At 53.3% G+C, this 19,881-nt stretch overlaps 1 protein-coding gene and 1 long non-coding RNA gene across 5 annotated transcripts; both read left to right on the top strand.

The window, feature by feature from the left end:
• The first annotated feature begins 155 nt into the window (after positions 1-155).
• Positions 156-1,319, top strand: LOC146254133 (uncharacterized). Its single transcript, XR_014731749.1, has 3 exons — positions 156-213; positions 643-691; positions 1,041-1,319. It is a non-coding gene; the product is annotated as an uncharacterized LOC146254133 (long non-coding RNA).
• An 803-nt stretch (positions 1,320-2,122) lies between these two features.
• med25 (mediator complex subunit 25) lies at positions 2,123-18,094 on the top strand. 4 transcript variants are annotated; one of them, XM_084677417.1, is made up of 20 exons: positions 2,123-2,416; positions 4,149-4,297; positions 4,387-4,432; positions 4,602-4,726; positions 4,857-4,955; positions 5,082-5,202; positions 5,758-5,917; positions 6,021-6,145; positions 6,252-6,327; positions 6,668-6,939; positions 7,620-7,712; positions 9,519-9,604; positions 10,033-10,090; positions 10,180-10,287; positions 11,105-11,278; positions 13,257-13,364; positions 14,507-14,578; positions 15,300-15,470; positions 15,998-16,115; positions 17,836-18,094. In XM_084677417.1, exons 2-20 carry the CDS (start codon positions 4,173-4,175, stop codon positions 17,937-17,939), a joined length of 2,241 nt encoding a protein of 746 aa, XP_084533543.1. In that variant the 5' UTR covers positions 2,123-2,416; positions 4,149-4,172; the 3' UTR covers positions 17,940-18,094. The 4 variants fall into 4 exon arrangements, with proteins under 4 accessions (XP_084533543.1, XP_084533542.1, XP_084533541.1 ...); XM_084677416.1 differs by having other exon boundaries at positions 2,128-2,416; positions 9,522-9,604; positions 15,995-16,115; XM_084677415.1 differs by having other exon boundaries at positions 2,128-2,416; positions 15,995-16,115.
• Positions 18,095-19,881: the final 1,787 nt, after the last annotated feature.

The raw sequence follows: 19,881 nt of genomic DNA, 5'->3' as shown, positions 1-19,881 counted from the left end.
GAGGAGGAGGGGCGGGGGGGGGGGGGATCTGCTGTCTCCATGGCAACTTTCCCACCGTGCCAAAAAAAAAAAAAAAAAGGGAAAAAAAATCATTTAGTCGGAAAGACATTTCACTCAGTTCAGTGAGCTGAAAGAGGCAGAGCGGAAGGGAGGGAGGGTGAGCCAGACCGGGGGAGGTGTTCGCAGTATAGAACTGTTTCTATAACACTGGAGGTATTTATTAGTAAACTGTCAGCTGAGCATTAGTGTTACGGCCGATGTAATGGTAATGCATTCTGTTATCTCATTAAAAATGAATGTCTTTTCTTTGGAGGCAGCTCAGTGGTTGATATTGTACATTCACATATTAATTGGAGGGAATGAGGTCATTTAATAAGTACTGTACGAGTCAGCTGTGTGAAGATGGAACAACACTGTGTTATTTGTAGCGTAGGAGCGGTACAGTACTTCCTAACGCTCACTCTCTGGTCGGGCCCTGGTCCTGCAGACCACATCACCATGGTGCCAGGAGTGCAGGAGAGACCATCCCAATCCAGTGTTCCTTCTGGTCCAGAATGAACACCAGTACCACAACCCAGTTCTGTGTGTCAGTGTGTTGGTGGTGATTACTTGTGGTGAAAGACCATCTGCTTCCCCCGCCAGCTGGAGAGCTGGCCAGAGACCCTCCCCCTCCACCTGTAGCCCCAGACAGGTGAGTCTTAAGACACCTATCACAACTGATCAAGAACCAAATAGCATTTCTAGCAAAAGGGATCTTCTGATTTTCAAGGGGTGATATTACAAATATACACAATACCAGCTAGCCTGCATTTGAAACACGGACTGAAAAGCAGGCTGTTTTAATAACGGTAAATAAAACTGGGGCAGTGCACTATTTAAAAACAGCGATACACGCAGAGTATCCATTTGTGCAACAGGAAACAGCCAAGTTGCTTAATAAGGCATGGCCGCGCGCACACGGGGTCCTGCATTCAGATGTAATCTGGCAGCTGTGCTCAAGCCTGAATGAAAGTCTTGTGTTTGGGTTTGTTTTATTCTAGCTACAGGCGCACTCTCCATCCCATGAACACTCCTTGGGTCCCTGCAAGAGTCCGGCCGGCCTTCTACACTGATAGCTCGAACACAAATACAGCTTTTGCCCACAGCAAACCGCACTCCATTTCATTGGGTTAAATTGATTCAGAACATTGTTTTTGTGGAAAGGATTTTGAGTTTGATGAGATCGGAAGCCCTTGCTTCTCGCTGGGTTGGGCTGGCTGGCTAGATGGCTCTGCCATGGGGGAATAGATGCTATTGTTGGAGTGGAGAGACACGGTGTCGCTGTGTTCCCAGCGCAGGTTAGCTTCAGGCACGTCGTACTGATTTGACGTCACCGAAGGCAGCGCCAGTAATTATGTGTTGTTCCAGCGAGAAAGAAACAAGTGGGTAGAAAACATGACTTGTAACAAAGGCATTGGATTTTAGCAAGAGGCCTTCCTGTTTGACAATATAAACAACATGACAATTGTCTTAAGACATTTGACAAGGGACATATATACAGTTACAATAGTTACAATGCAAAAAAAAATTAAACCGCAGTCTACCACAATACCTAACAAATCCTTAGGCTAATCGATGTCTGCTACTGAAGTCCTTCCGGCTCACTTAGTATGCCTATTATAATAAGGATTATGTTTAATCATAACTAAAGTTAGAGTCCAGTTTCTGAGAGAGCCCAACGCACTTTTCCCAAACAATTGAGGAAGTTAAAATGATCACTCAGGACCAACCAATTTAACTTCAGGTTAATTGAATACGCTAAGCTAAGTGATTCCAGTATAACGTTACAGGCGAAACGCTATTTAAGTGATGAAATGATGAAAGGTTATGCTTGTATAATTAAACAATGTATTTACGTGTAACAGCCTTTCGCATAGGCTGTTAAAAGCCCGGTGTGGTATGGTGAAAGTTGAGGAATTTTAGTTCCTAATAATGGGCACTACTAATAATACGGGAGAATATACTGACACCTGGTGTAGAACGATGGGCAAGACAGTCCATCTAAAAATATCAACATTTAGCATAACTTCTCAGAATAGGCCTACCTTCTGCTAGGCTCGAAGTACAACCGTATGACTACTAAATTTATTTATCTCCAGAGTTATTAGGAAAACAAGCATTACGATTACAGGTCTAGTGGCAGCTATCTAACACTATAGCAATGTATAATTTGTTCGACGTTTGATTTAACACTCCTGGTGGTGGTTCTAAAGCACCGATGAGGCGATAACCGAAAACTAGATTTGTGATTGTGGCGGAGCGCCTTGACACTGTGTCAAAATGAAAATAGGTTTTGTGTATTAAACTTTACATAGAAAATTGCAGTCCCTTACTTGGACTACTCACAAACGGTTGTGCTGACAGTGTGATACAACAGGTTAGTAGGCTGATGTTAAATTAATTGATTTACTTTTTGTTAGGAACGTTAGCAAGCTAACCGTCATCTGGTGGAAGCTAGTAGCTTGCATTTTATTTACGTGGCAGCCCCGCGGTGCCCCGCTTTGCCTTTGTACATGGAGAACTAAGTATGTTTTTGATCAGTTTTGTTCGTGTGGATTTACGGTATTGGTAGACGCTACACATCTCAACATCAAGTGATTCAATCTATGTTGGCTCTAAGTACCTTTACTGTAATCAGCTGAACTATAGCTAGCCTTGTTGCAATCTACAACGCACCTACAATTGTCTCAATCTATTCTTTGTTGGCATTTTTATCGAAAGCAAAACAAACTCTCGCGTTAAAAGTTTGCATATAACCCGTGCTATGAGAGATAATTTACTTTTAGAATAAAATGTGTTGATAGTTTGTTTAAGCTGGTAATGCTAGCCTAGTTAAAATAGCTAACTTGCTACTTTAGGAGCTAGGTGGATTGGAGGCATACCGACCGTACTGTACCACCCGGATTTTGATGGCAATTTCCCGTGTGAGCAAAACGAATGTCGTCTAGCCTTTGCTTTTCACGCCTAGCATTGCAATGCTACATTATGCACACTGCATTTTCTAACATACGTATTTTGTTATTGTTAACGAACAAGACTATCATAATTACTCGTTATAAGTCGGCCTTAATATGATGGTTAGCTGTGGTTGTGCACTTGATCGTTGTCGTTCTCGACTGGAAACATTAGCCATTTAGGCTAGTTAGCCTAGTTGGTTAAAAATGAGGTGCAACATCATCGGTCTCAGCACGGCTGGGATCATCTTAAGCACATGTTTCTACGACAGAATCACAACCGTGCTGATACCCAGCAACACTGCGCTCCTTTTCGTTTGATGTTGCTTTTATACAACAGTTCAACAAGCGCCGTTTATTAGTTAGGCTATCAAAGGTAACGAAAGATTGATTTTTGATTATTTAATCATTTATCTGGCTCCGCCAACACTAAATAGTTCCGTCACTCCGTTGTAATGTAGAAACACAAAGACTGTCTCTCGGGTAGGAGAAACATAATAGAACATACCTCTTTACTTTTAATATTTATGGGGTGGAAAGTGCTAGAAATTCGTAATGTTTAGGTCAGAATCCCCCCTTACAAGCAGGCTTGATATGCGCAAGACATTTTGGCGACACCATTAGGTTTGGGCCAATCGTGGTAGTGCTTAGCTGGAAGAGAGCACGTTTCTAAGGTGTATAAGAGGTCAGTTCGCAGTGTTGATTGCGGTTTTGACTCCTTGAAGCACAATAATAATAATAATAATAGGACTTTATTTATATAGCACATTTTATACAAGAATTACAGCTCAAGGTGCTTTACATACAACCAATAAAAACAATAAAACAAGTGATAAAAGTAATAATTAAAATAGCAAATAATAATATAACTAATAAAAGTAGTAAAACCCTTCTGAGATAAAATAAGTTAGATGCTTTGGTAAAAATGTAGGTTTTAAGCTGTCTTTTAAAAATGTCAATCGTGTTTGCTTCCCTAATATTCATGGGTAAATAAACCCTTAGCATCAGACCCTGCTCTAGTTCCAGGGCTGTTCTTTTGAACTCTGACTAAGTGAGCCTTGAACTGTAAGATATCCAACAGTAAACCTCCATTTTGTGTCTGCCCTGAACAAGGGTATGACACTTCCCTTTAACACCCTTATCTGTCCTGTCTAGTCTGATTGTGGCAGGTTTGGGCCCATGGACCCGCCCACTAAACCTGGAGCCAATCAGGTGGCTGATGTGGTGTTTGTCATCGAAGGAACAGCCAATCTCGGCCCTTATTTCGAATCCCTTAGAAAAAACTACATCTTACCTGCCATTGAGTAAGTACTGCAGACATGGAAATCAGACGTTTGTCATGTCGCTGTCCTGTGCGAGTCCTGAGCTCACGTCTGGCCTCTAATGACCACAGGTACTTCAACGGAGGGCCGCCCGCAGAGACTGATTTTGGAGGAGACGTGAGTTTCTGTTAAGCTTCCACTCTGCCGAGCGTACAGGACCTCTGTGAAAGTAACAAGAAATGATGCTCTCGTCTCTCGCTCTCTTTCTTTTTTACTCGCTTTCTCCCACAATCCTCTGTCCCCCTATACCTTTTCTCTCCCTCTCTCCCCCCCCTCTCTCCCCCAGTACGGCGGCTCCCAGTATGGCCTGGTGGTGTTTAACACAGTGGACTGTGCTCCAGAGTCCTATGTCCAGTGTCTGGCACCGACCAGCTCTGCATTTGAGTTTGTGTCCTGGATCGACAGCATCCAGTAAGTAGTTGTCAAAATAAAACCAGGACTCGACAGGAGGAAATCTGCTTCCTGTTTCCCATCATCCAGTGGGGGATCAGGGGGTGTGTTCATAGCCCGCCGTGTGACACTGTGAACGTTGGCTCCCCAGGTTCATGGGAGGGGGCGCGGAGAGCTGCAGCCTCATAGCAGAGGGCCTGTCTGTGGCTCTGCAGCTGTTCGATGACTTCAAGAAGATGAGGGAGCAAATGTGAGTCGTCCAGGCCACAGACTGGCCTCACTGTACAGAGACACGGACACACACAGCCTCCAGTAACACACACCCTCAGCCCCCAGCTCACACCAAGCCTCTGTCTCTCTGTCGCCTGTGTTCCAGAGGGCAGACCCACAAGGTGTGTGTCCTGCTGTGTAACTCCCCCCCGTATCTGCTGCCGGCAGTGGAGAGCGTCAGCTACACGGGCTGCACCGCCGACAGCCTGGTGAAGATCATCAGAGATGTGAGGAACCACAGACAGCCTGTCCCCTTCCTCCATCACTCTGCCCTCCCTGTCCCCTTCCTCCATCACTCTGCCCTCCCTGTCCCCTTCCTCCATCACTCTGCCCTCCCTGTCCCCTTCCTCCATCACTCTGCCCTCCCTGTCCCCTTCCTCCATCACTCTGCCCTCCCTGTCCCCTTCCTCCATCACTCTGCCCTCCATGTCCCCCTTCCTCCATCACTCTGCCCTCCCTGTCCCCTTCCTCCATCACTCTGCCCTCCATGTCCCCTTCCTCCATCACTCTGCCCTCCCTGTCCCCTTCCTCCATCACTCTGCCCTGCTCCTCCCTGTCCTCTTCCTCCATCACTCTGCCCTGCTCCTCCCTGTCCCCCTTCCTCCATCACTCTGCCCTGCTCCTCCCTGTCCTCTTCCTCCATCACTCTGCCCTGCTCCTCCCTATCCCCTTCCTCCATCACTCTGCCCTGCTCCTCCCTATCCCCTTCCTCCATCACTCTGCCCTGCTCCTCCCTATCCCCTTCCTCCATCACTCTGCCCTAACTCAGCCTGCCTCTCCAGAGAGGGATCCACTTCTCCGTGGTGGCCCCGCGGAAGCTTCCGGCGTTGCGGGCGCTGTTTGAGAGGGCGTCGCCCGTGTCCGGCCCGGCAGAGCCCCCCCACCCAGACTACAGCCAAGACCCCTTCCACATGGTGCTGGTCCGGGGCATTGCTCTTCCCCGTAAGGCACAACACTAATCGCACGCAACGTTATGTTAGACTAACTAGATCCAGATGAGAATTAGATGGGTGTTTTGGTATTCAGCTGATTGTGTGTGTGGTAGTTTCTGTAGGAGGAGGGCCAGGCCCCCTGAAGGCAGTTCTTCCCCCCCAGCCTCTGTCCGTCAGCCAGCCTCTCGGAGCTGCACCCCAGCCTCCTCCTCCAATAAGCACGGCCCATCCATACCAGGTACAGAACTCTCCGGAAGCGCATTCCTCTGTTTGCTGTTGACTCCAGAGTGCTCCAGTGAGTTCAGGGCTCCAGGGTGGGGTCTGATTCTCTCTCTCTCTCCCAGCCTGCAGCCTCCCTCAACGCGGCCCAGGCAGCAGCCCAGATGGCTGTGGAGGCCGCGAACAACCAGAAAAGTCGTTGTGAGTCTCCCACTCTCTCTCCTACCTCTCTCTCCCTCTCTCCCTCCTGCCTGTTTCCTATCTCTCCCCCTCCTGTCTCCCCTCTGCTGTCTCTCTCCTGTCTCTCTCCTGTCTCTCTGCTGTCTCTCTGCTGTCTCTCTCCTGTCTCTCTCCTGTCTCTCTGCTGTCTCTCTCCTGTCTCTCTCCTGTCTCTCTCCTGTCTCTCTGCTGTCTCTCTCCTGTCTCTCTCCTGTCTCTCTCCTGTCTCTCTGCTGTCTCCATCCTGTCTCTCTCTCCCTGTTTCCACCACATAGCTGCATCACTCCTGTCTCTACTGTGTGCTGACTTCTGTTTCCTCCAGTCCCAGGCATGGGGAACCCAGGGCCTCCCTTCAGCGGCCAGCCCAGCCTGCCCTCTGGAGCCGGGGTGAAGCTGGCTCCCTCCAACCAGCCCAGCCTGTCCACCGTCACCACCGTCTCCACTCCCATGATGCCCCAGCAACAGCCCCCTCCCAGCCAGCTGCAGCAGGGGCCGCCCCCGGGGCCCCCGGCACCCAATCAGCAGCAAGTGCCTCCCCCCCAACAACAGCCCTCGGTGAACCAGCAGCCCCCATCCTCCTCACAGCCTGGCATGGTAGGAGCCCAGCCCTGCTGCCCCGTAACCCAGCCCTGCTGCCCCGTAACCCAGCCCTGCTGCCCCGTAACCCAGCCCTGCTGCCCCGTAACCCAGCCCTGCTGCCCCGTAACCCAGCCCTGCTGCCCCGTAATCCAGCCCTGCTGCCCCGTAACCCAGCCCTGCTGCCCCGTAACCCAGCCCTGCTGCCCCGTAACCCAGCCCTGCTGCCCCGTAACCCAGCCCTGCTGCCCCGTAACCCAGCCCTGCTGCCCCGTAACCCAGCCCTGCTGCCCCGTAACCCAGCCCTGCTGCCCCGTAACCCAGCCCTGCTGCCCCGTAACCCAGCCCTGCTGCCCCGTAACCCAGCCCTGCTGCCCTGTGGCTGGTTAGGTAGTTGGATAGATTTATTTAGTATAGGTTTCGAGTATTTTATTAAAGGTTTAGGAGTATTTGCTATTTGCTGGATTCTGATTTTATTTAGCGTTAAAGATTCTGATGATTTATTCTGGGTTTATATTATTTGTTGTAGGTGTAGATTGGCTGCTAGGGATTGTCAAGCGACTAAAGAATTCCAACACCTGTGCTCATTCCAAATGGCAAATAAACTTGGAAATGTACTTTTAGACGTTATCTGCAACTCTGTCATTGTTCTAATGCCGTGTTCTCTCTCCTGACCCCACCCCCTTTGCCCCCCACAGCCTGGCGTATCTGCAGCCAACGTGATTGGACAGGCGCAGCAAGGAGTAGCCAATAAGATAGTAGCATGGAGTGGTGTTCTGGAGTGGCAGGAGGTGAGGGCAACGATGACCTGGTTCAGCTTGAGGCTCAGTCCTGCCCTGGGCCCCTCTCAGGGCCCCTCTCTGGGCCCCTCTCAGGGCCCCTCTCTGGGCCCCTCTCAGGGCCCCTCTCAGGGCCCCTCTCAGGGCCCCTCTCAGGGCCCCTCTCAGGGCCCCTCTCAGGGCCCCTCTCAGGGCCCCTCTCAGGGCCCCTCTCAGGGCCCCTCTCTGGGCCCCTCTCAGGGCCCCTCTCAGGGCCCCTCTCAGGGCCCCTCTCTGGGCCCCTCTCTGGGCCCCTCTCTGGGCCCCTCTCAGGGCCCCTCTCAGGGCCCCTCTCTGGGCCCCTCTCAGGGCCCCTCTCAGGGCCCCTCTCAGGGCCCCTCTCAGGGCCCCTCTCTGGGCCCCTCTCAGGGCCCCTCTCAGGGCCCCTCTCAGGGCCCAGGGACATGCTCTGGGACATGCTTTATTTACTATTAACCACTGACTTCAGCAACTCTGTTATTTGACTTGATTCATTATCTTCTGATGAATCGAACAAGATTGTTGTTGTGCTTGAACTACAATTGGTTTGGCTCCATGATCGACCTGTCTGACAGAACCCTCACCCGGGGGAACAAGCACGTCCTGCCTGTGGAACGAGGCCCGGGTGCTCCCAGCCCTCATCCTGATCCATATCTAGTGACAGGCTGCTGGAGTCAGGTGCTAAGAGACACATCAGGCTGTGTGATGGGACTTACAGCCTCCTGACACAACAACAGGCTTGTATTGCAGCAGGTACTACAGCTGGCTAACACCAGGAGACAGGAAACAGACTTGAACTGCAGCAGGTACTACAGCTGGCTAACACCAGGAGACAGGAAACAGACTTGTACTACAGCAGGTACTACAGCTGGCTAACACCAGGAGACAGGAAACAGACTTGTACTGCAGCAGGTACTACAGCTGGCTAACACCAGGAGACAGGAAACAGACTTGTACTACAGCTGGCTAACACCAGGAGACAGGAAACAGACTTGTACTACAGCTGGTTAACGCACCAGGAGACAGGAAACAGACTTGTACTACAGCTGGTTAACGCACCAGGAGACAGGAAACAGACTTGTACTACAGCTGGCTAACACCAGGAGACAGGAAACAGACTTGTACTGCATCAGATGGTATCTAGTGTCCAGGCTAGACAGGCTGTGTTAGCTTGGTTGTGGCTATTGTCTTCTATTGTGTGTTCTGATCCATGCACCTGCTCGCCCTGTAGCTTTCTGCGTCAGTCCCCTGTACATCCTCAGGACTGAAAGCCTGTGGTGGTCGGGAGATGGGCCTGACCGGCATGGATTTGATCAAGGATTGATCCAGTATTGATCGGCTGAAGATGAACAGTGCTTCTTCTTATCCCAGAGGGTGTGATGTTATTGACCCTGTTTAGATTGTGATGCTTACAAGGCTCTTTGTCATGTTCTGGAGGTTCTGCTTGAAGGTTCCAATCAGTCAGTCCCCCCCCCTCCCCACCCCCACGATGGGAGACTCCTGTTCTCTTGTCCACTGTGTATGTTAACTTCCAAACCTCCCTCTGCCCTTTTGTCCCTCCGCTCTCTCCTCTCTCCCCCATCTCCTCCCTCCCTCCCCCCTCTCTCCTCCCTCTCTCCCCTCCTCTCTCCGCCCTCTCTCCTCTCCTCCCTCCCCCCTCTCCTCCCTCTCTCCGCCCTCTCTCCCCTCCTCTCTCCTCCCTCCCTCCCCTCTCTCCTCCCTCTCTCCTCCCTCCCCTCCCCCCTCTCTCCTCCCTCTCTCCTCTCCTCCCTCCCCCCCTCTCTTCTTTCATCCCTTCAGAAGCCCAAAGCTGCATCTATGGATTCCAACACCAAACTCACCCGCTCGCTGCCCTGCCAGGTGCAGGTGAACCAGGGAGAGAATCTGTGAGTATGGAGGGGACTGTGAGGAGATGTGGAGGGGACTGTGAGGAGATGTGGAGGGGACTGTGAGGAGATGTGGAGGTGACTGTGAGGAGATGTGGAGGGGGACTGTGAGGAGATGTGGAGGGGACTGTGAGGAGATGTGGAGGTGACTGTGAGAGATGTGGAGGGGACTGTGAGGAGATGTGGAGGTGACTGTGAGAGATGTGGAGGTGACTGTGAGGAGATGTGGAGGTGACTGTGAGGAGATGTGGAGGTGACTGTGAGAGATGTGGAGGTGACTGTGAGGAGATGTGGAGGTGACTGTGAAGAGATGTGGAGGTGACTGTGAGAGATGTGGAGGTGACTGTGAGAGATGTGGAGGTGACTGTGAGGAGATGTGGAGGTGACTGTGAAGAGATGTGGAGGTGACTGTGTATATCTTCTGACAGGAATGCTGACCAGTGGCCACAAAAGCTTATCATGCAGCTGATTCCACAACAGTTACTGGTGAGAGGACTTGCTGTGTGTGTGTGTGTGCTGCAGGATAAATGTGTTTGTATTTTTAGTAAGGAGGTTATATTTGTCTCTCTCCCCAGACGACCCTGGGTCCTCTCTTCAGGAACTCTAGAATGGTTCAGTTTCTCTTCACCAACAAAGACGTGGAGTCGCTGAAGGGGCTCTACCGCATCATGGCTAATGGATTTGTAAGGACATATGCTAAGCTAACTTCACCAGCATCATATGTCAGGAATCTGTGTGCATGCTAATGCTAAGCTAGCTTCCCCACCATCCTCATGATGGTTCCTACACATTTCCAATGTTAGAACGGAGTGCAGGTCCCACCTCTGTCCACTAGGGGGAGCTAATGTGAGCGCAGTGTAGGCGCCAAGCCTCTAGAGGGGGCTGTGCACTGCCACTACGCACTGATGCAACACGTGTGTGCCTTGTCACCAGTGTGAAGGAGAAAGTGCTGCTGTTGAGTGCACTGACGTGTAGACAACGCCATCAACAGTATTATAATTCCCTCAGCAAGTGGATAAGCTTCCTTATCAAATCCCATAATGTATTTTTGTTGTTGCCAGAGATGAAACGTTCTGAAGTGGATCCGCCCCATGTCAGATGGTAGATTCTAGGTTCTTGAATGGAACGCTGTGAACCTGACCCCTGACCTGTGCCCCCTGATCTGTGCCCCTGACCTGTGCCCCCTGACCTGTGCCCCTGCCCTGTGCCCCCTGCCCTGTGCCCCCTGCCCTGTGCCCCCTGACCTGTGCCCCTGCCCTGTGCCCCCTGACCTGTGCCCCCTGACCTGTGCCCTGTGCCCCCTGACCTGTGCCCCCTGACCTGTGCCCCCTGACCTGTGCCCCCTGACCTGTGCCCTGTGCCCCCTGACCTGTGCCCCCTGACCTGTGCCCCTGACCTGTGCCCCCTGACCTGTGCCCTGTGCCCCCTGACCTGTGCCCCCTGACCTGTGCCCCCTGACCTGTGCCCCCTGACCTGTGCCCCTGACCTGTGCCCCTGCAGGCGGGCTGTGTGCACTTCCCCCACAGCGCCCCGTGTGAGGTGCGTGTGCTCATGCTCCTCTACTCTTCCAAGAAGAGGATCTTCATGGGGCTCATCCCCAACGACCAGAGCGGCTTCGTCAACGGCATCCGCCAGGTCATCACCAACCACAAGCAGGTCCAGCAGCACCGCTCGGTAAGAGAGGGGAGGGGGGGGGCAGGGGCGGGGGAGATGGGGAGGAGGGACGGAGAGAGGGGAGACAGGAGAGGGATGGAGGGGGAGTGAGAGGAGGACGAGGAAGTGGTGGACTGGGGGTGAGAGAGAGAGGAGGAGGAGGAGGAGGAGGAGGAGGAAGTGGTGGACTGGGGGTGAGAGAGAGAGGATGGAGGACAGGAGAGGGATGGAGGGGGAGTGAGAGGAGGAGGAGGAGGATGAAGTGGTGGACTGGGGGTGAGAGAGAGAGAGTGGAGGACAGGAGAGGGCAGCTCAGTGGTTAGAGCTCTTGACGAGCTGCGTTATTTCTCTACGTTTCCTCCGTCCTGCCACTCTGCTGCTCTCAGCACCAGACAGCCGGACTGTGCAGGTAGCAGGGCGTGCTCTGCTGGGCGTGTTCTGCTCTGCAGGGCGTGCTCCGCTGGGCGTGCTCTGTTCTGCAGGGCGTGCTCTGTTCTGCTGGGCGTGTTCTGCTCTGCTGGGCGTGCTCTGCTCTGCTGGGCGTGTTCTGTTCTGCTGGGCGTGCTCTGTTCTGCTGGGCGTGCTCTGTTCTGCTGGGCGTGCTCTGTTCTGCTGGGCGTGCTCTGTTCTGCTGGGCGTGCTCTGTTCTGCTGGGCGTGCTCTGTTCTGCAGGGCGTGCTCTGTTCTGCTGGGCGTGCTCTGCTCCGCTGGGCGTGCTCTGTTCTGCAGGGCGTGCTCTGTTCTGCTGGGCGTGCTCTGTTCTGCTGGGCGTGCTCTGTTCTGCTGGGCGTGCTCTGTTCTGCTGGGCGTGTTCTGCTCTGCTGGGCGTGCTCTGTTCTGCTGGGCGTGCTCTGTTCTGCTGGGCGTGCTCTGTTCTGCTGGGCGTGTTCTGCTCCGCTGGGCGTGCTCTGTTCTGCTGGGCGTGCTATGCTCCGCTGGGCGTGCTATGCTCCGCTGGGCGTGCTATGCTCTGCTGGGCGTGTTCTGCTCTGCTGGGCGTGTTCTGTTCTGCTGGGCGTGTTCTGCTCTGCAGGGCGTGCTATGCTCCGCTGGGCGTGTTCTGCTCTGCTGGGCGTGTTCTGCTCTGCTGGGCGTGCTATGCTCCGCTGGGCGTGCTATGCTCCGCTGGGCGTGCTATGCTCCGCTGGGCGTGCTATGCTCTGCTGGGCGTGTTCTGCTCTGCTGGGCGTGCTCTGCTCTGCTGGGCGTGTTCTGCTCCGCTGGGCGTGCTATGCTCTGCTGGGCGTGTTCTGCTCTGCTGGGCGTGCTCTGCTCTGCTGGGCGTGCTCTGCTCTGCTGGGCGTGCTCTGCTCTGCAGACGCCCGTCAACTGAGGCCTTCGGAAGAACAGGAAATCCTGTCACTGTCATTACATATTTACTGCTGCCTTGTTTATAGGGGATTTCAAAGGCTATTAAAGAATCATGTCTTGATAGTTGTTAAGAGCTGTTTTGTGTAAGGATGCAGAGACTTGGACTTGTCGCTAGATGCGATTTTGTGTCGCCTGTTCAGCCACACACAACTAAATATTTTCTCAGAAACATTACATAACTGTGTTTCGACGCATGTCTTCTAGTGCAGGCTGGAAGACCACAGCCAGTGAAAATAAACCGAACGATTCTAACGCATCTTGTAGGTCCAGGTAGGGGAGGTGTGTGTGTGTGTCAGGGTGCAGGTGCTGCAGTCTCAGGGCTGTATGGCCGTCTGGCCCCAGAGGGCTGCTCCTCTCTCAGAGGGCTGCTCCTCTCTCAGAGGGCTGCTCCTCTCTCAGAGGGCTGCTCCTCTCTCAGAGGGCTGCTCCTCTCTCAGAGGGCTGCTCCTCTCTCAGAGGGCTGCTCCTCTCTCAGAGGGCTGCTCCTCTCTCAGAGGGCTGCTCCTCTCTCAGAGGGCTGCTCCTCTCTCAGAGGGCTCCTCTCTCAGAGGGCTCCTCTCTCAGAGGGCTCCTCTCTCAGAGGGCTCCTCTCTCAGAGGGCTCCTCTCACTGTCCTCCTTCCCCCCAGCTGGGCTCTGGAGGCCCCATGGTTCCAGGACAGGTCCCCTCCAACCAGAACTTCCTCAACAGACCCACTGGACCCATCCCTGTCTCCCACGGCAACGTCCAGCAGCAGGTACAGACTCCTGCCCTGCAGAGTCACACACACACACACACCCTTCTTCTCCTCATTCCTTCCCTTGCTCTCTCATTACTCTGCCCCCTTCACACACTCCAGCTGCATCCCCCCCCCAACACACACACCCTACATACACTCCAGCTGTAGCTCCTGTAGACCTACATATAAAACACACACACACACACATGGGCCGGCTCCAGCTTGGGCTCCTGTCTCTCCTTTACACCTGGGACACTGTGATGTCTGCATACCTTATTAACCCTGTTTCCTTTTCTCCACCACCACCTCCTCCCATCTCCAACACCTCCTCCTCCCATCTCCAACACCTCCTCCCATCTCCATCACCTCCTCCTCCCATCTCCAACACCTCCTCCCATCTCCATCACCTCCTCCCATCTCCATCACCTCCTCCCATCTCCAACACCTCCTCCCATCTCCAACACCTCCTCCCATCTCCAACACCTCCTCCCATCTCCATCACCTCCTCCCATCTCCAACACCTCCTCCCATCTCCACCTCCTCCTCCCATCTCCAACACCTCCTCCTCCCATCTCCATCACCTCCTCCTCCCATCTCCAACACCTCCTCCCATCTCCAACACCTCCTCCCATCTCCATCACCTCCTCCTCCCATCTCCAACACCTCCTCCCATCTCCAACACCTCCTCCCATCTCCAACACCTCCTCCTCCCATCTCCATCACCTCCTCCTCCCATCTCCAACACCTCCTCCCATCTCCATCACCTCCTCCTCCCATCTCCAACACCTCCTCCTCCCATCTCCAACACCTCCTCCCATCTCCATCACCTCCTCCTCCCATCTCCAACACCTCCTCCCATCTCCAACACCTCCTCCTCCCATCTCCAACACCTCCTCCTCCCATCTCCAACACCTCCTCCCATCACCTCCTCCTCCCATCTCCAACACCTCCTCCTCCCATCTCCAACACCTCCTCCCATCACCTCCTCCTCCCATCTCCAACACCTCCTCCTCCCATCACCTCCTCCTCCCATCTCCAACACCTCCTCCTCCCATCTCCAACACTCTTCCTCTCACCTCCCACCCCTCCACCACCACTCCCACCCCTCTTCCCCCCTTCCTCCACCTCTCTCCTCTTCTCCCCCCCTCCCACTGCACCAGTCTGTGGTGGGGGGTATGTCTCCTCTTAGTCAGGTCTCTATGATGGAGGATCAACACAAACAGATCAACCTGGTGAGAGTTACATCTCTCACATATATATACATATATATATATACACACGTACACCCTACACACACACGCCCACACCCCCAGTGCCCTACGCACACACACACACACACACACACACACACCCCCAGTGCCCTACGCACACACACACACACACACACCCCCAGTGCCCTACGCACACACACACACACACACACCCAGTGCCCTACGCACACACACGCCCACACCCCCAGTGCCCTACGCACACACACACACACACACACACACACGCCCCCAGTGCCCTACGCACACACACACACACAGAGCCCCTGTGTGCAGGGTGCAGCAGCTGCCATGTTCTGAACGTCCCTCATGCTGACTAGTCCTGCAGAGCACCTCACTCCTGTGAGGAGAGAAATGATGCACATCTCTGTCTCCTCTGACTCTGTCTCTCGCTCTCTCTCTGTATCTCTCCCTCTGTCTCTCTCTCTTGACTATATGTCCCCGTCTCTCTCCCTGTCTTTCTCTCTCTGTGTCCCCCCTCTCCCTCCCTCCCTCTCTCTGTCTCTCCCCTTTCTCTCCCTCCCTCTCTCTGTCTCTCCCCTCTCTCTCTCCCCTCTCTCTCTCTCTCTCCCCTCTCTCTCTCTGTGTCTCTCTCTCTCCCCTCTCTCTTTCTATCTCTCCATTCTGGGCTCCAGCTGCCTGTCTCATGTCCCCTCGCTAACCTCCCCCCTCCTCCTCACCGCAGATGACGATGAGAGCCGCAGGCACAGCCAATCAGCAGCCTCCAGTCACCGGCGCCCCTCCCAATCAGGTCGCCCAGGGTGGCCAAGCCCCGCCCCAGGGGACTATGCTTCGCCTTCCAAATCCAGGAGCCAATCCTCAGCTGCGCAGTCTACTGCTCAGCCAACAGCAGCCAGTAAGAATGCAGCCGTTGAGTGTCTTCCTGGGAAGTGTCACCAGACTAATCACAGCAGATGAATCAGTTCATACTGCCTCGATAAGCCCTGGCTGGTCTACTCTCATGACCTGACTGAGAGGTGTGGGAATGTTTATCTTCACTTGCACCTGCACTGCTCAACTTAGCTGGAACTCGCCTTCCTGTTTACATATTGTTCCAATCAATTTGCACACTGTGATGTTGACGTAGTATTTGACCATATTCTAATAGTGTTTATGTACCTGTTGTCTTCTTTCGATGTATATATCTGGCTGCTATGACGATTGAGATTTTCCCCCCGGGGATTAAGAAAGCTGACTATCTGACTACCGTGGTGTGTATCTATAGTGACGGTGTGTATCTATAGTGACGGTGTGTATCTATAGTGACGGTGTGTATCTATAGTGACGGTGTGTATCTATAGTGACGGTGTGTATCTAATGGCGTGGTGTATATCGATAGTGACGGTGTATATCTCTAATGGTGTGTATCTGTGTGCTCAGCAGGGGGGCGTTCCCCACATGCAGGGGATGATGTCTCACCAGGTCCTGGGCCAGCAGCTCGTCCACCCCACCCCAGGAGGGGGCGCTCAGATGCAGGCGCAGTGGCGCCAGCCTCTCGGAGGTGAGGAACAGCCGTCCTACCCAGTGCTGTGTCCCTGTAGAGACTCAGTCCTACCCAGCGCTGTGTCCCTGTAGAGACTCAGTCCTACCCAGTGCTGTCCCTGTAGAGACTCAGTCCTACCCAGTGCTGTCCCTGTAGACACTCAGTCCTACCCAGCGCTGTCCCTGTAGAGACTCAGTCCTACCCAGCGCTGTGTCCCTGTAGAGACTCAGTCCTACCCAGCGCTGTGTCCCTGTAGAGACTCAGTCCTACCCAGCGCTGTGTCCCTGTAGAGACTCAGTCCTACCCAGCGCTGTGTCCCTGTAGAGACTCAGTCCTACCCAGCGTTGTGTCCCTGTAGAGACTCAGTCCTACCCAGCGCTGTCCCTGTAGAGACTCAGTCCTACCCAGCGCTGTCCCTGTAGAGACTCAGTCCTACCCAGCGCTGTGTCCCTGTAGAGACTCAGTCCTACCCAGCGTTGTGTCCCTGTAGAGACTCAGTCCTACCCAGCGCTGTCCCTGTAGAGACTCAGTCCTACCCAGCGCTGTGTCCCTGTAGAGACTCAGTCCTACCCAGCGTTGTGTCCCTGTAGAGACTCAGTCCTACCCAGCGCTGTCCCTGTAGAGACTCAGTCCTACCCAGCGCTGTCCCTGTAGAGACTCAGTCCTACCCAGCGCTGTGTCCCTGTAGAGACTCAGTCCTACCCAGCGTTGTGTCCCTGTAGAGACTCAGTCCTACCCAGCGCTGTCCCTGTAGAGACTCAGTCCTACCCAGTGCTGTCCCTGTAGAGACTCAGTCCTACCCAGCGCTGTGTCCCTGTAGAGACTCAGTCCTACCCAGCGCTGTGTCCCTGTAGAGACTCAGTCCTACCCAGTGCTGTCCCTGTAGAGACTCAGTCCTACCCAGTGCTGTCCCTGTAGAGACTCAGTCCTACCCAGCGTTGTCCCTGTAGAGACTCAGTCCTACCCAGTGCTGTGTCCCTGTAGAGACTCAGTCCTACCCAGCGCTGTGTCCCTGTAGAGACTCAGTCCTACCCAGCGTTGTGTCCCTGTAGAGACTCAGTCCTACCCAGCGCTGTCCCTGTAGAGACTCAGTCCTACCCAGCGCTGTGTCCCTGTAGAGACTCAGTCCTACCCAGCGTTGTGTCCCTGTAGAGACTCAGTCCTACCCAGCGCTGTCCCTGTAGAGACTCAGTCCTACCCAGCGCTGTCCCTGTAGAGACTCAGTCCTACCCAGCGCTGTGTCCCTGTAGAGACTCAGTCCTACCCAGCGTTGTGTCCCTGTAGAGACTCAGTCCTACCCAGCGCTGTCCCTGTAGAGACTCAGTCCTACCCAGTGCTGTCCCTGTAGAGACTCAGTCCTACCCAGCGCTGTGTCCCTGTAGAGACTCAGTCCTACCCAGCGCTGTGTCCCTGTAGAGACTCAGTCCTACCCAGTGCTGTCCCTGTAGAGACTCAGTCCTACCCAGCGTTGTGTCCCTGTAGACACTCAGTCCTACCCAGTGCTGTCCCTGTAGAGACTCAGTCCTACCCAGCGCTGTGTCCCTGTAGAGACTCAGTCCTACCCAGTGCTGTCCCTGTAGAGACTCAGTCCTACCCAGCGCTGTGTCCCTGTAGAGACTCAGTCCTACCCAGTGCTGTCCCTGTAGAGACTCAGTCCTACCCAGCGCTGTGTCCCTGTATGCGGTGGCTAACCTCATGTCCCTGTGTGTGTGTGTGTGTGTGTGTGTGTGTGGTGCAGGCCAGATGCTGATGGGAGCCGGTCCGAGGGGCTCTGTGCAGGGTCCAGGGATGCCTCAGGTCTCCAGCGTCATGGAGGACGAGATACTCATGGACCTTATTTGACCTCCGACCCCACAGAGACTTGGTTCAACAAGCTGCTGTGTCAGACTGTGCACATGAATCCGCACACTCATCACCCCCTTTCAGAGGAATAATGATTACACTTGTCTCCTGCTTCATATTCTTGTATTGTTGATATAAAGTCTTTTTTTAATGAGGTTTTACTTTCCTGAAGTTTTGTTTGAAGTACTTACGATGTTTAAATAATAAATAGAAATTAAGATACTTTTTTTGTGAAAGAAAGTTGTACATCTTCGTGACCTTTCAGACTTCCAAGCAGCAGTGTGGGAGAGACTGAAATAGACCTGCTAAAAGATGGCTCTGTCTTTTCCATGCCAAATGGTGTCACAGTGTTAATTTTAACTACTCCAATATGTCGCAGAACCATAGAGAGCCCCCTTGTGCCAAGTCGCTCTACCAGATGGCATCACTTGGCCGTGCCGTCCCTGGCAGAGCGACTGCCTCCCTGGCAGAGCGACTGCCTCCCTGGCAGAGCGACCGCGCGGGCTGAAGGCAGGACCACACAGCCGTGCACAGTCAGGACCCAGAGCGGACCCTCACATTTGGAGAGATTGTTTGATGTCAACTATGACATACAGTTACTTAGTTATTTCACACCTTTTCTGAGTGGAGGTGTGTCAGTCAACGTGGACCAGCGGTTATTTCTAGACGTTTAAAAACAAAAAGTTACCAAAGTGCTTTCCACTCCCAAATGTACAAAAACCCACATTTACAATAAAACACCTATCCACATATATCATACAACTCCTCACTATTCAGGCTCCATGCATCTTAGGACAATGTACATGCCTGGGTAGAGTAGCGTCTTCGGCGTAGATTTAAAGCATTCAGTTGAGTCTAACGATGGAATATATAGCAGGAGGATGTTCCAGAGCCCAGGATGTGTATGTCTCGACATCAGACATACTGTATGTAGTAATGTGTGCTTCCATTCTAATGTGTGGACATTGGTGTTGTACAGGACACACGGGAAACAGGATTCACGTTAACTTTATTCTCCAAAGCTGCTGCAGGTTTTCCTTCTTCCCCGGATAAACAGAACACACACTGTGTACACGGGCGCTCGCTCGCAGGGACAGGAAGTGATGTCATTCCCATAACCTGGGAGACAGACGGTTGCTAAGATACCGTGACACTGGCTTCTTGTTTCTAAGCTTGTTCTGAAGCTCTCTCTCTAGCTCTTTCTCACTCTCTCCCTCCCTCTCTCTCTCTCCCTCTCTCTCCCTCTCTCTCCCTCCCTCTCTCTCTCCCTCCCTCTCTCTCCCTCTCTCTCCCTCCCTCTCTCTCCCTCTCTCTCCCTCCCTCTCTCTCTCCCTCCCTCTCTCTCCCTCTCTCTCCCTCTGTCTCTCTCCCTCACACACACATGCACTCGCACAGACTGACTCGTCCCTCAGATACTAGATGATGTTCCACTCAGCGCCCAGTGTGTCGTCATCTTCTTCCACTCTTCATTTCAGTGGTGTGTGTTCGTAAACGCTTCGGATCACAACACATCCAGTTGTGTTATTTTTCAATAAATATGAACTATTTAGGGACTACATAATGGCAAGCAAAATCGATCAAATATAGTTGTATTCTACGACAACTAAAACATCTGCAAGCTGACCCAATGACTTCCCCCCCCCCCCACAACGTCTTTTTCAATGCCAGTAAGGTCTCACAGAACACGTATGTTGTAGATGTCTGCGTACTCTGTGTGCCCTGCCTGGTGACAGCCCCAGGGCTGAGGCTGGTGTGCCCTGCCTGGTGACAGCCCCGGGGCTGAGGCTGGTGTGTGCAGCCTGCAGCGTTTACAGGGCCAGGAGGAGATGTTTATTGGCCTGGTGGCAGGAGGGCTGTTGGGCTTGATGGGGTTTATAGTCCAGGGGCGGAGTTAGTGTGATGGCCTGGTGGAGGAGATGCTGCCTGGGCTTGGTGGGAGGGG

The sequence above is a fragment of the Hypomesus nipponensis genome, chromosome 17 (assembly GCF_054491055.1).
Source record: "Hypomesus nipponensis isolate SF chromosome 17, ASM5449105v1, whole genome shotgun sequence".
Taxonomy (NCBI): domain Eukaryota; kingdom Metazoa; phylum Chordata; class Actinopteri; order Osmeriformes; family Osmeridae; genus Hypomesus; species Hypomesus nipponensis.
The sequence above is the reverse complement of the archived record's forward strand: the minus strand, read 5'-3'. Positions and strand labels throughout refer to the sequence as shown.

Excerpts from the sequence above, each read along its gene's own strand:
- med25 (XM_084677415.1), top strand. The coding sequence starts at position 4,173 with ATGGACCCGCCCACTAAACCTGGAGCCAATCAGGTGGCTGATGTGGTG. Across the intron at positions 4,433-4,601 it reads AGACTGATTTTGGAGGAGAC|TACGGCGGCTCCCAGTATGG; the intron begins GTGAGTTTCTGT and ends TCTCTCCCCCAG. Across the intron at positions 14,579-15,299 it reads AACACAAACAGATCAACCTG|ATGACGATGAGAGCCGCAGG; the intron begins GTGAGAGTTACA and ends TCCTCACCGCAG.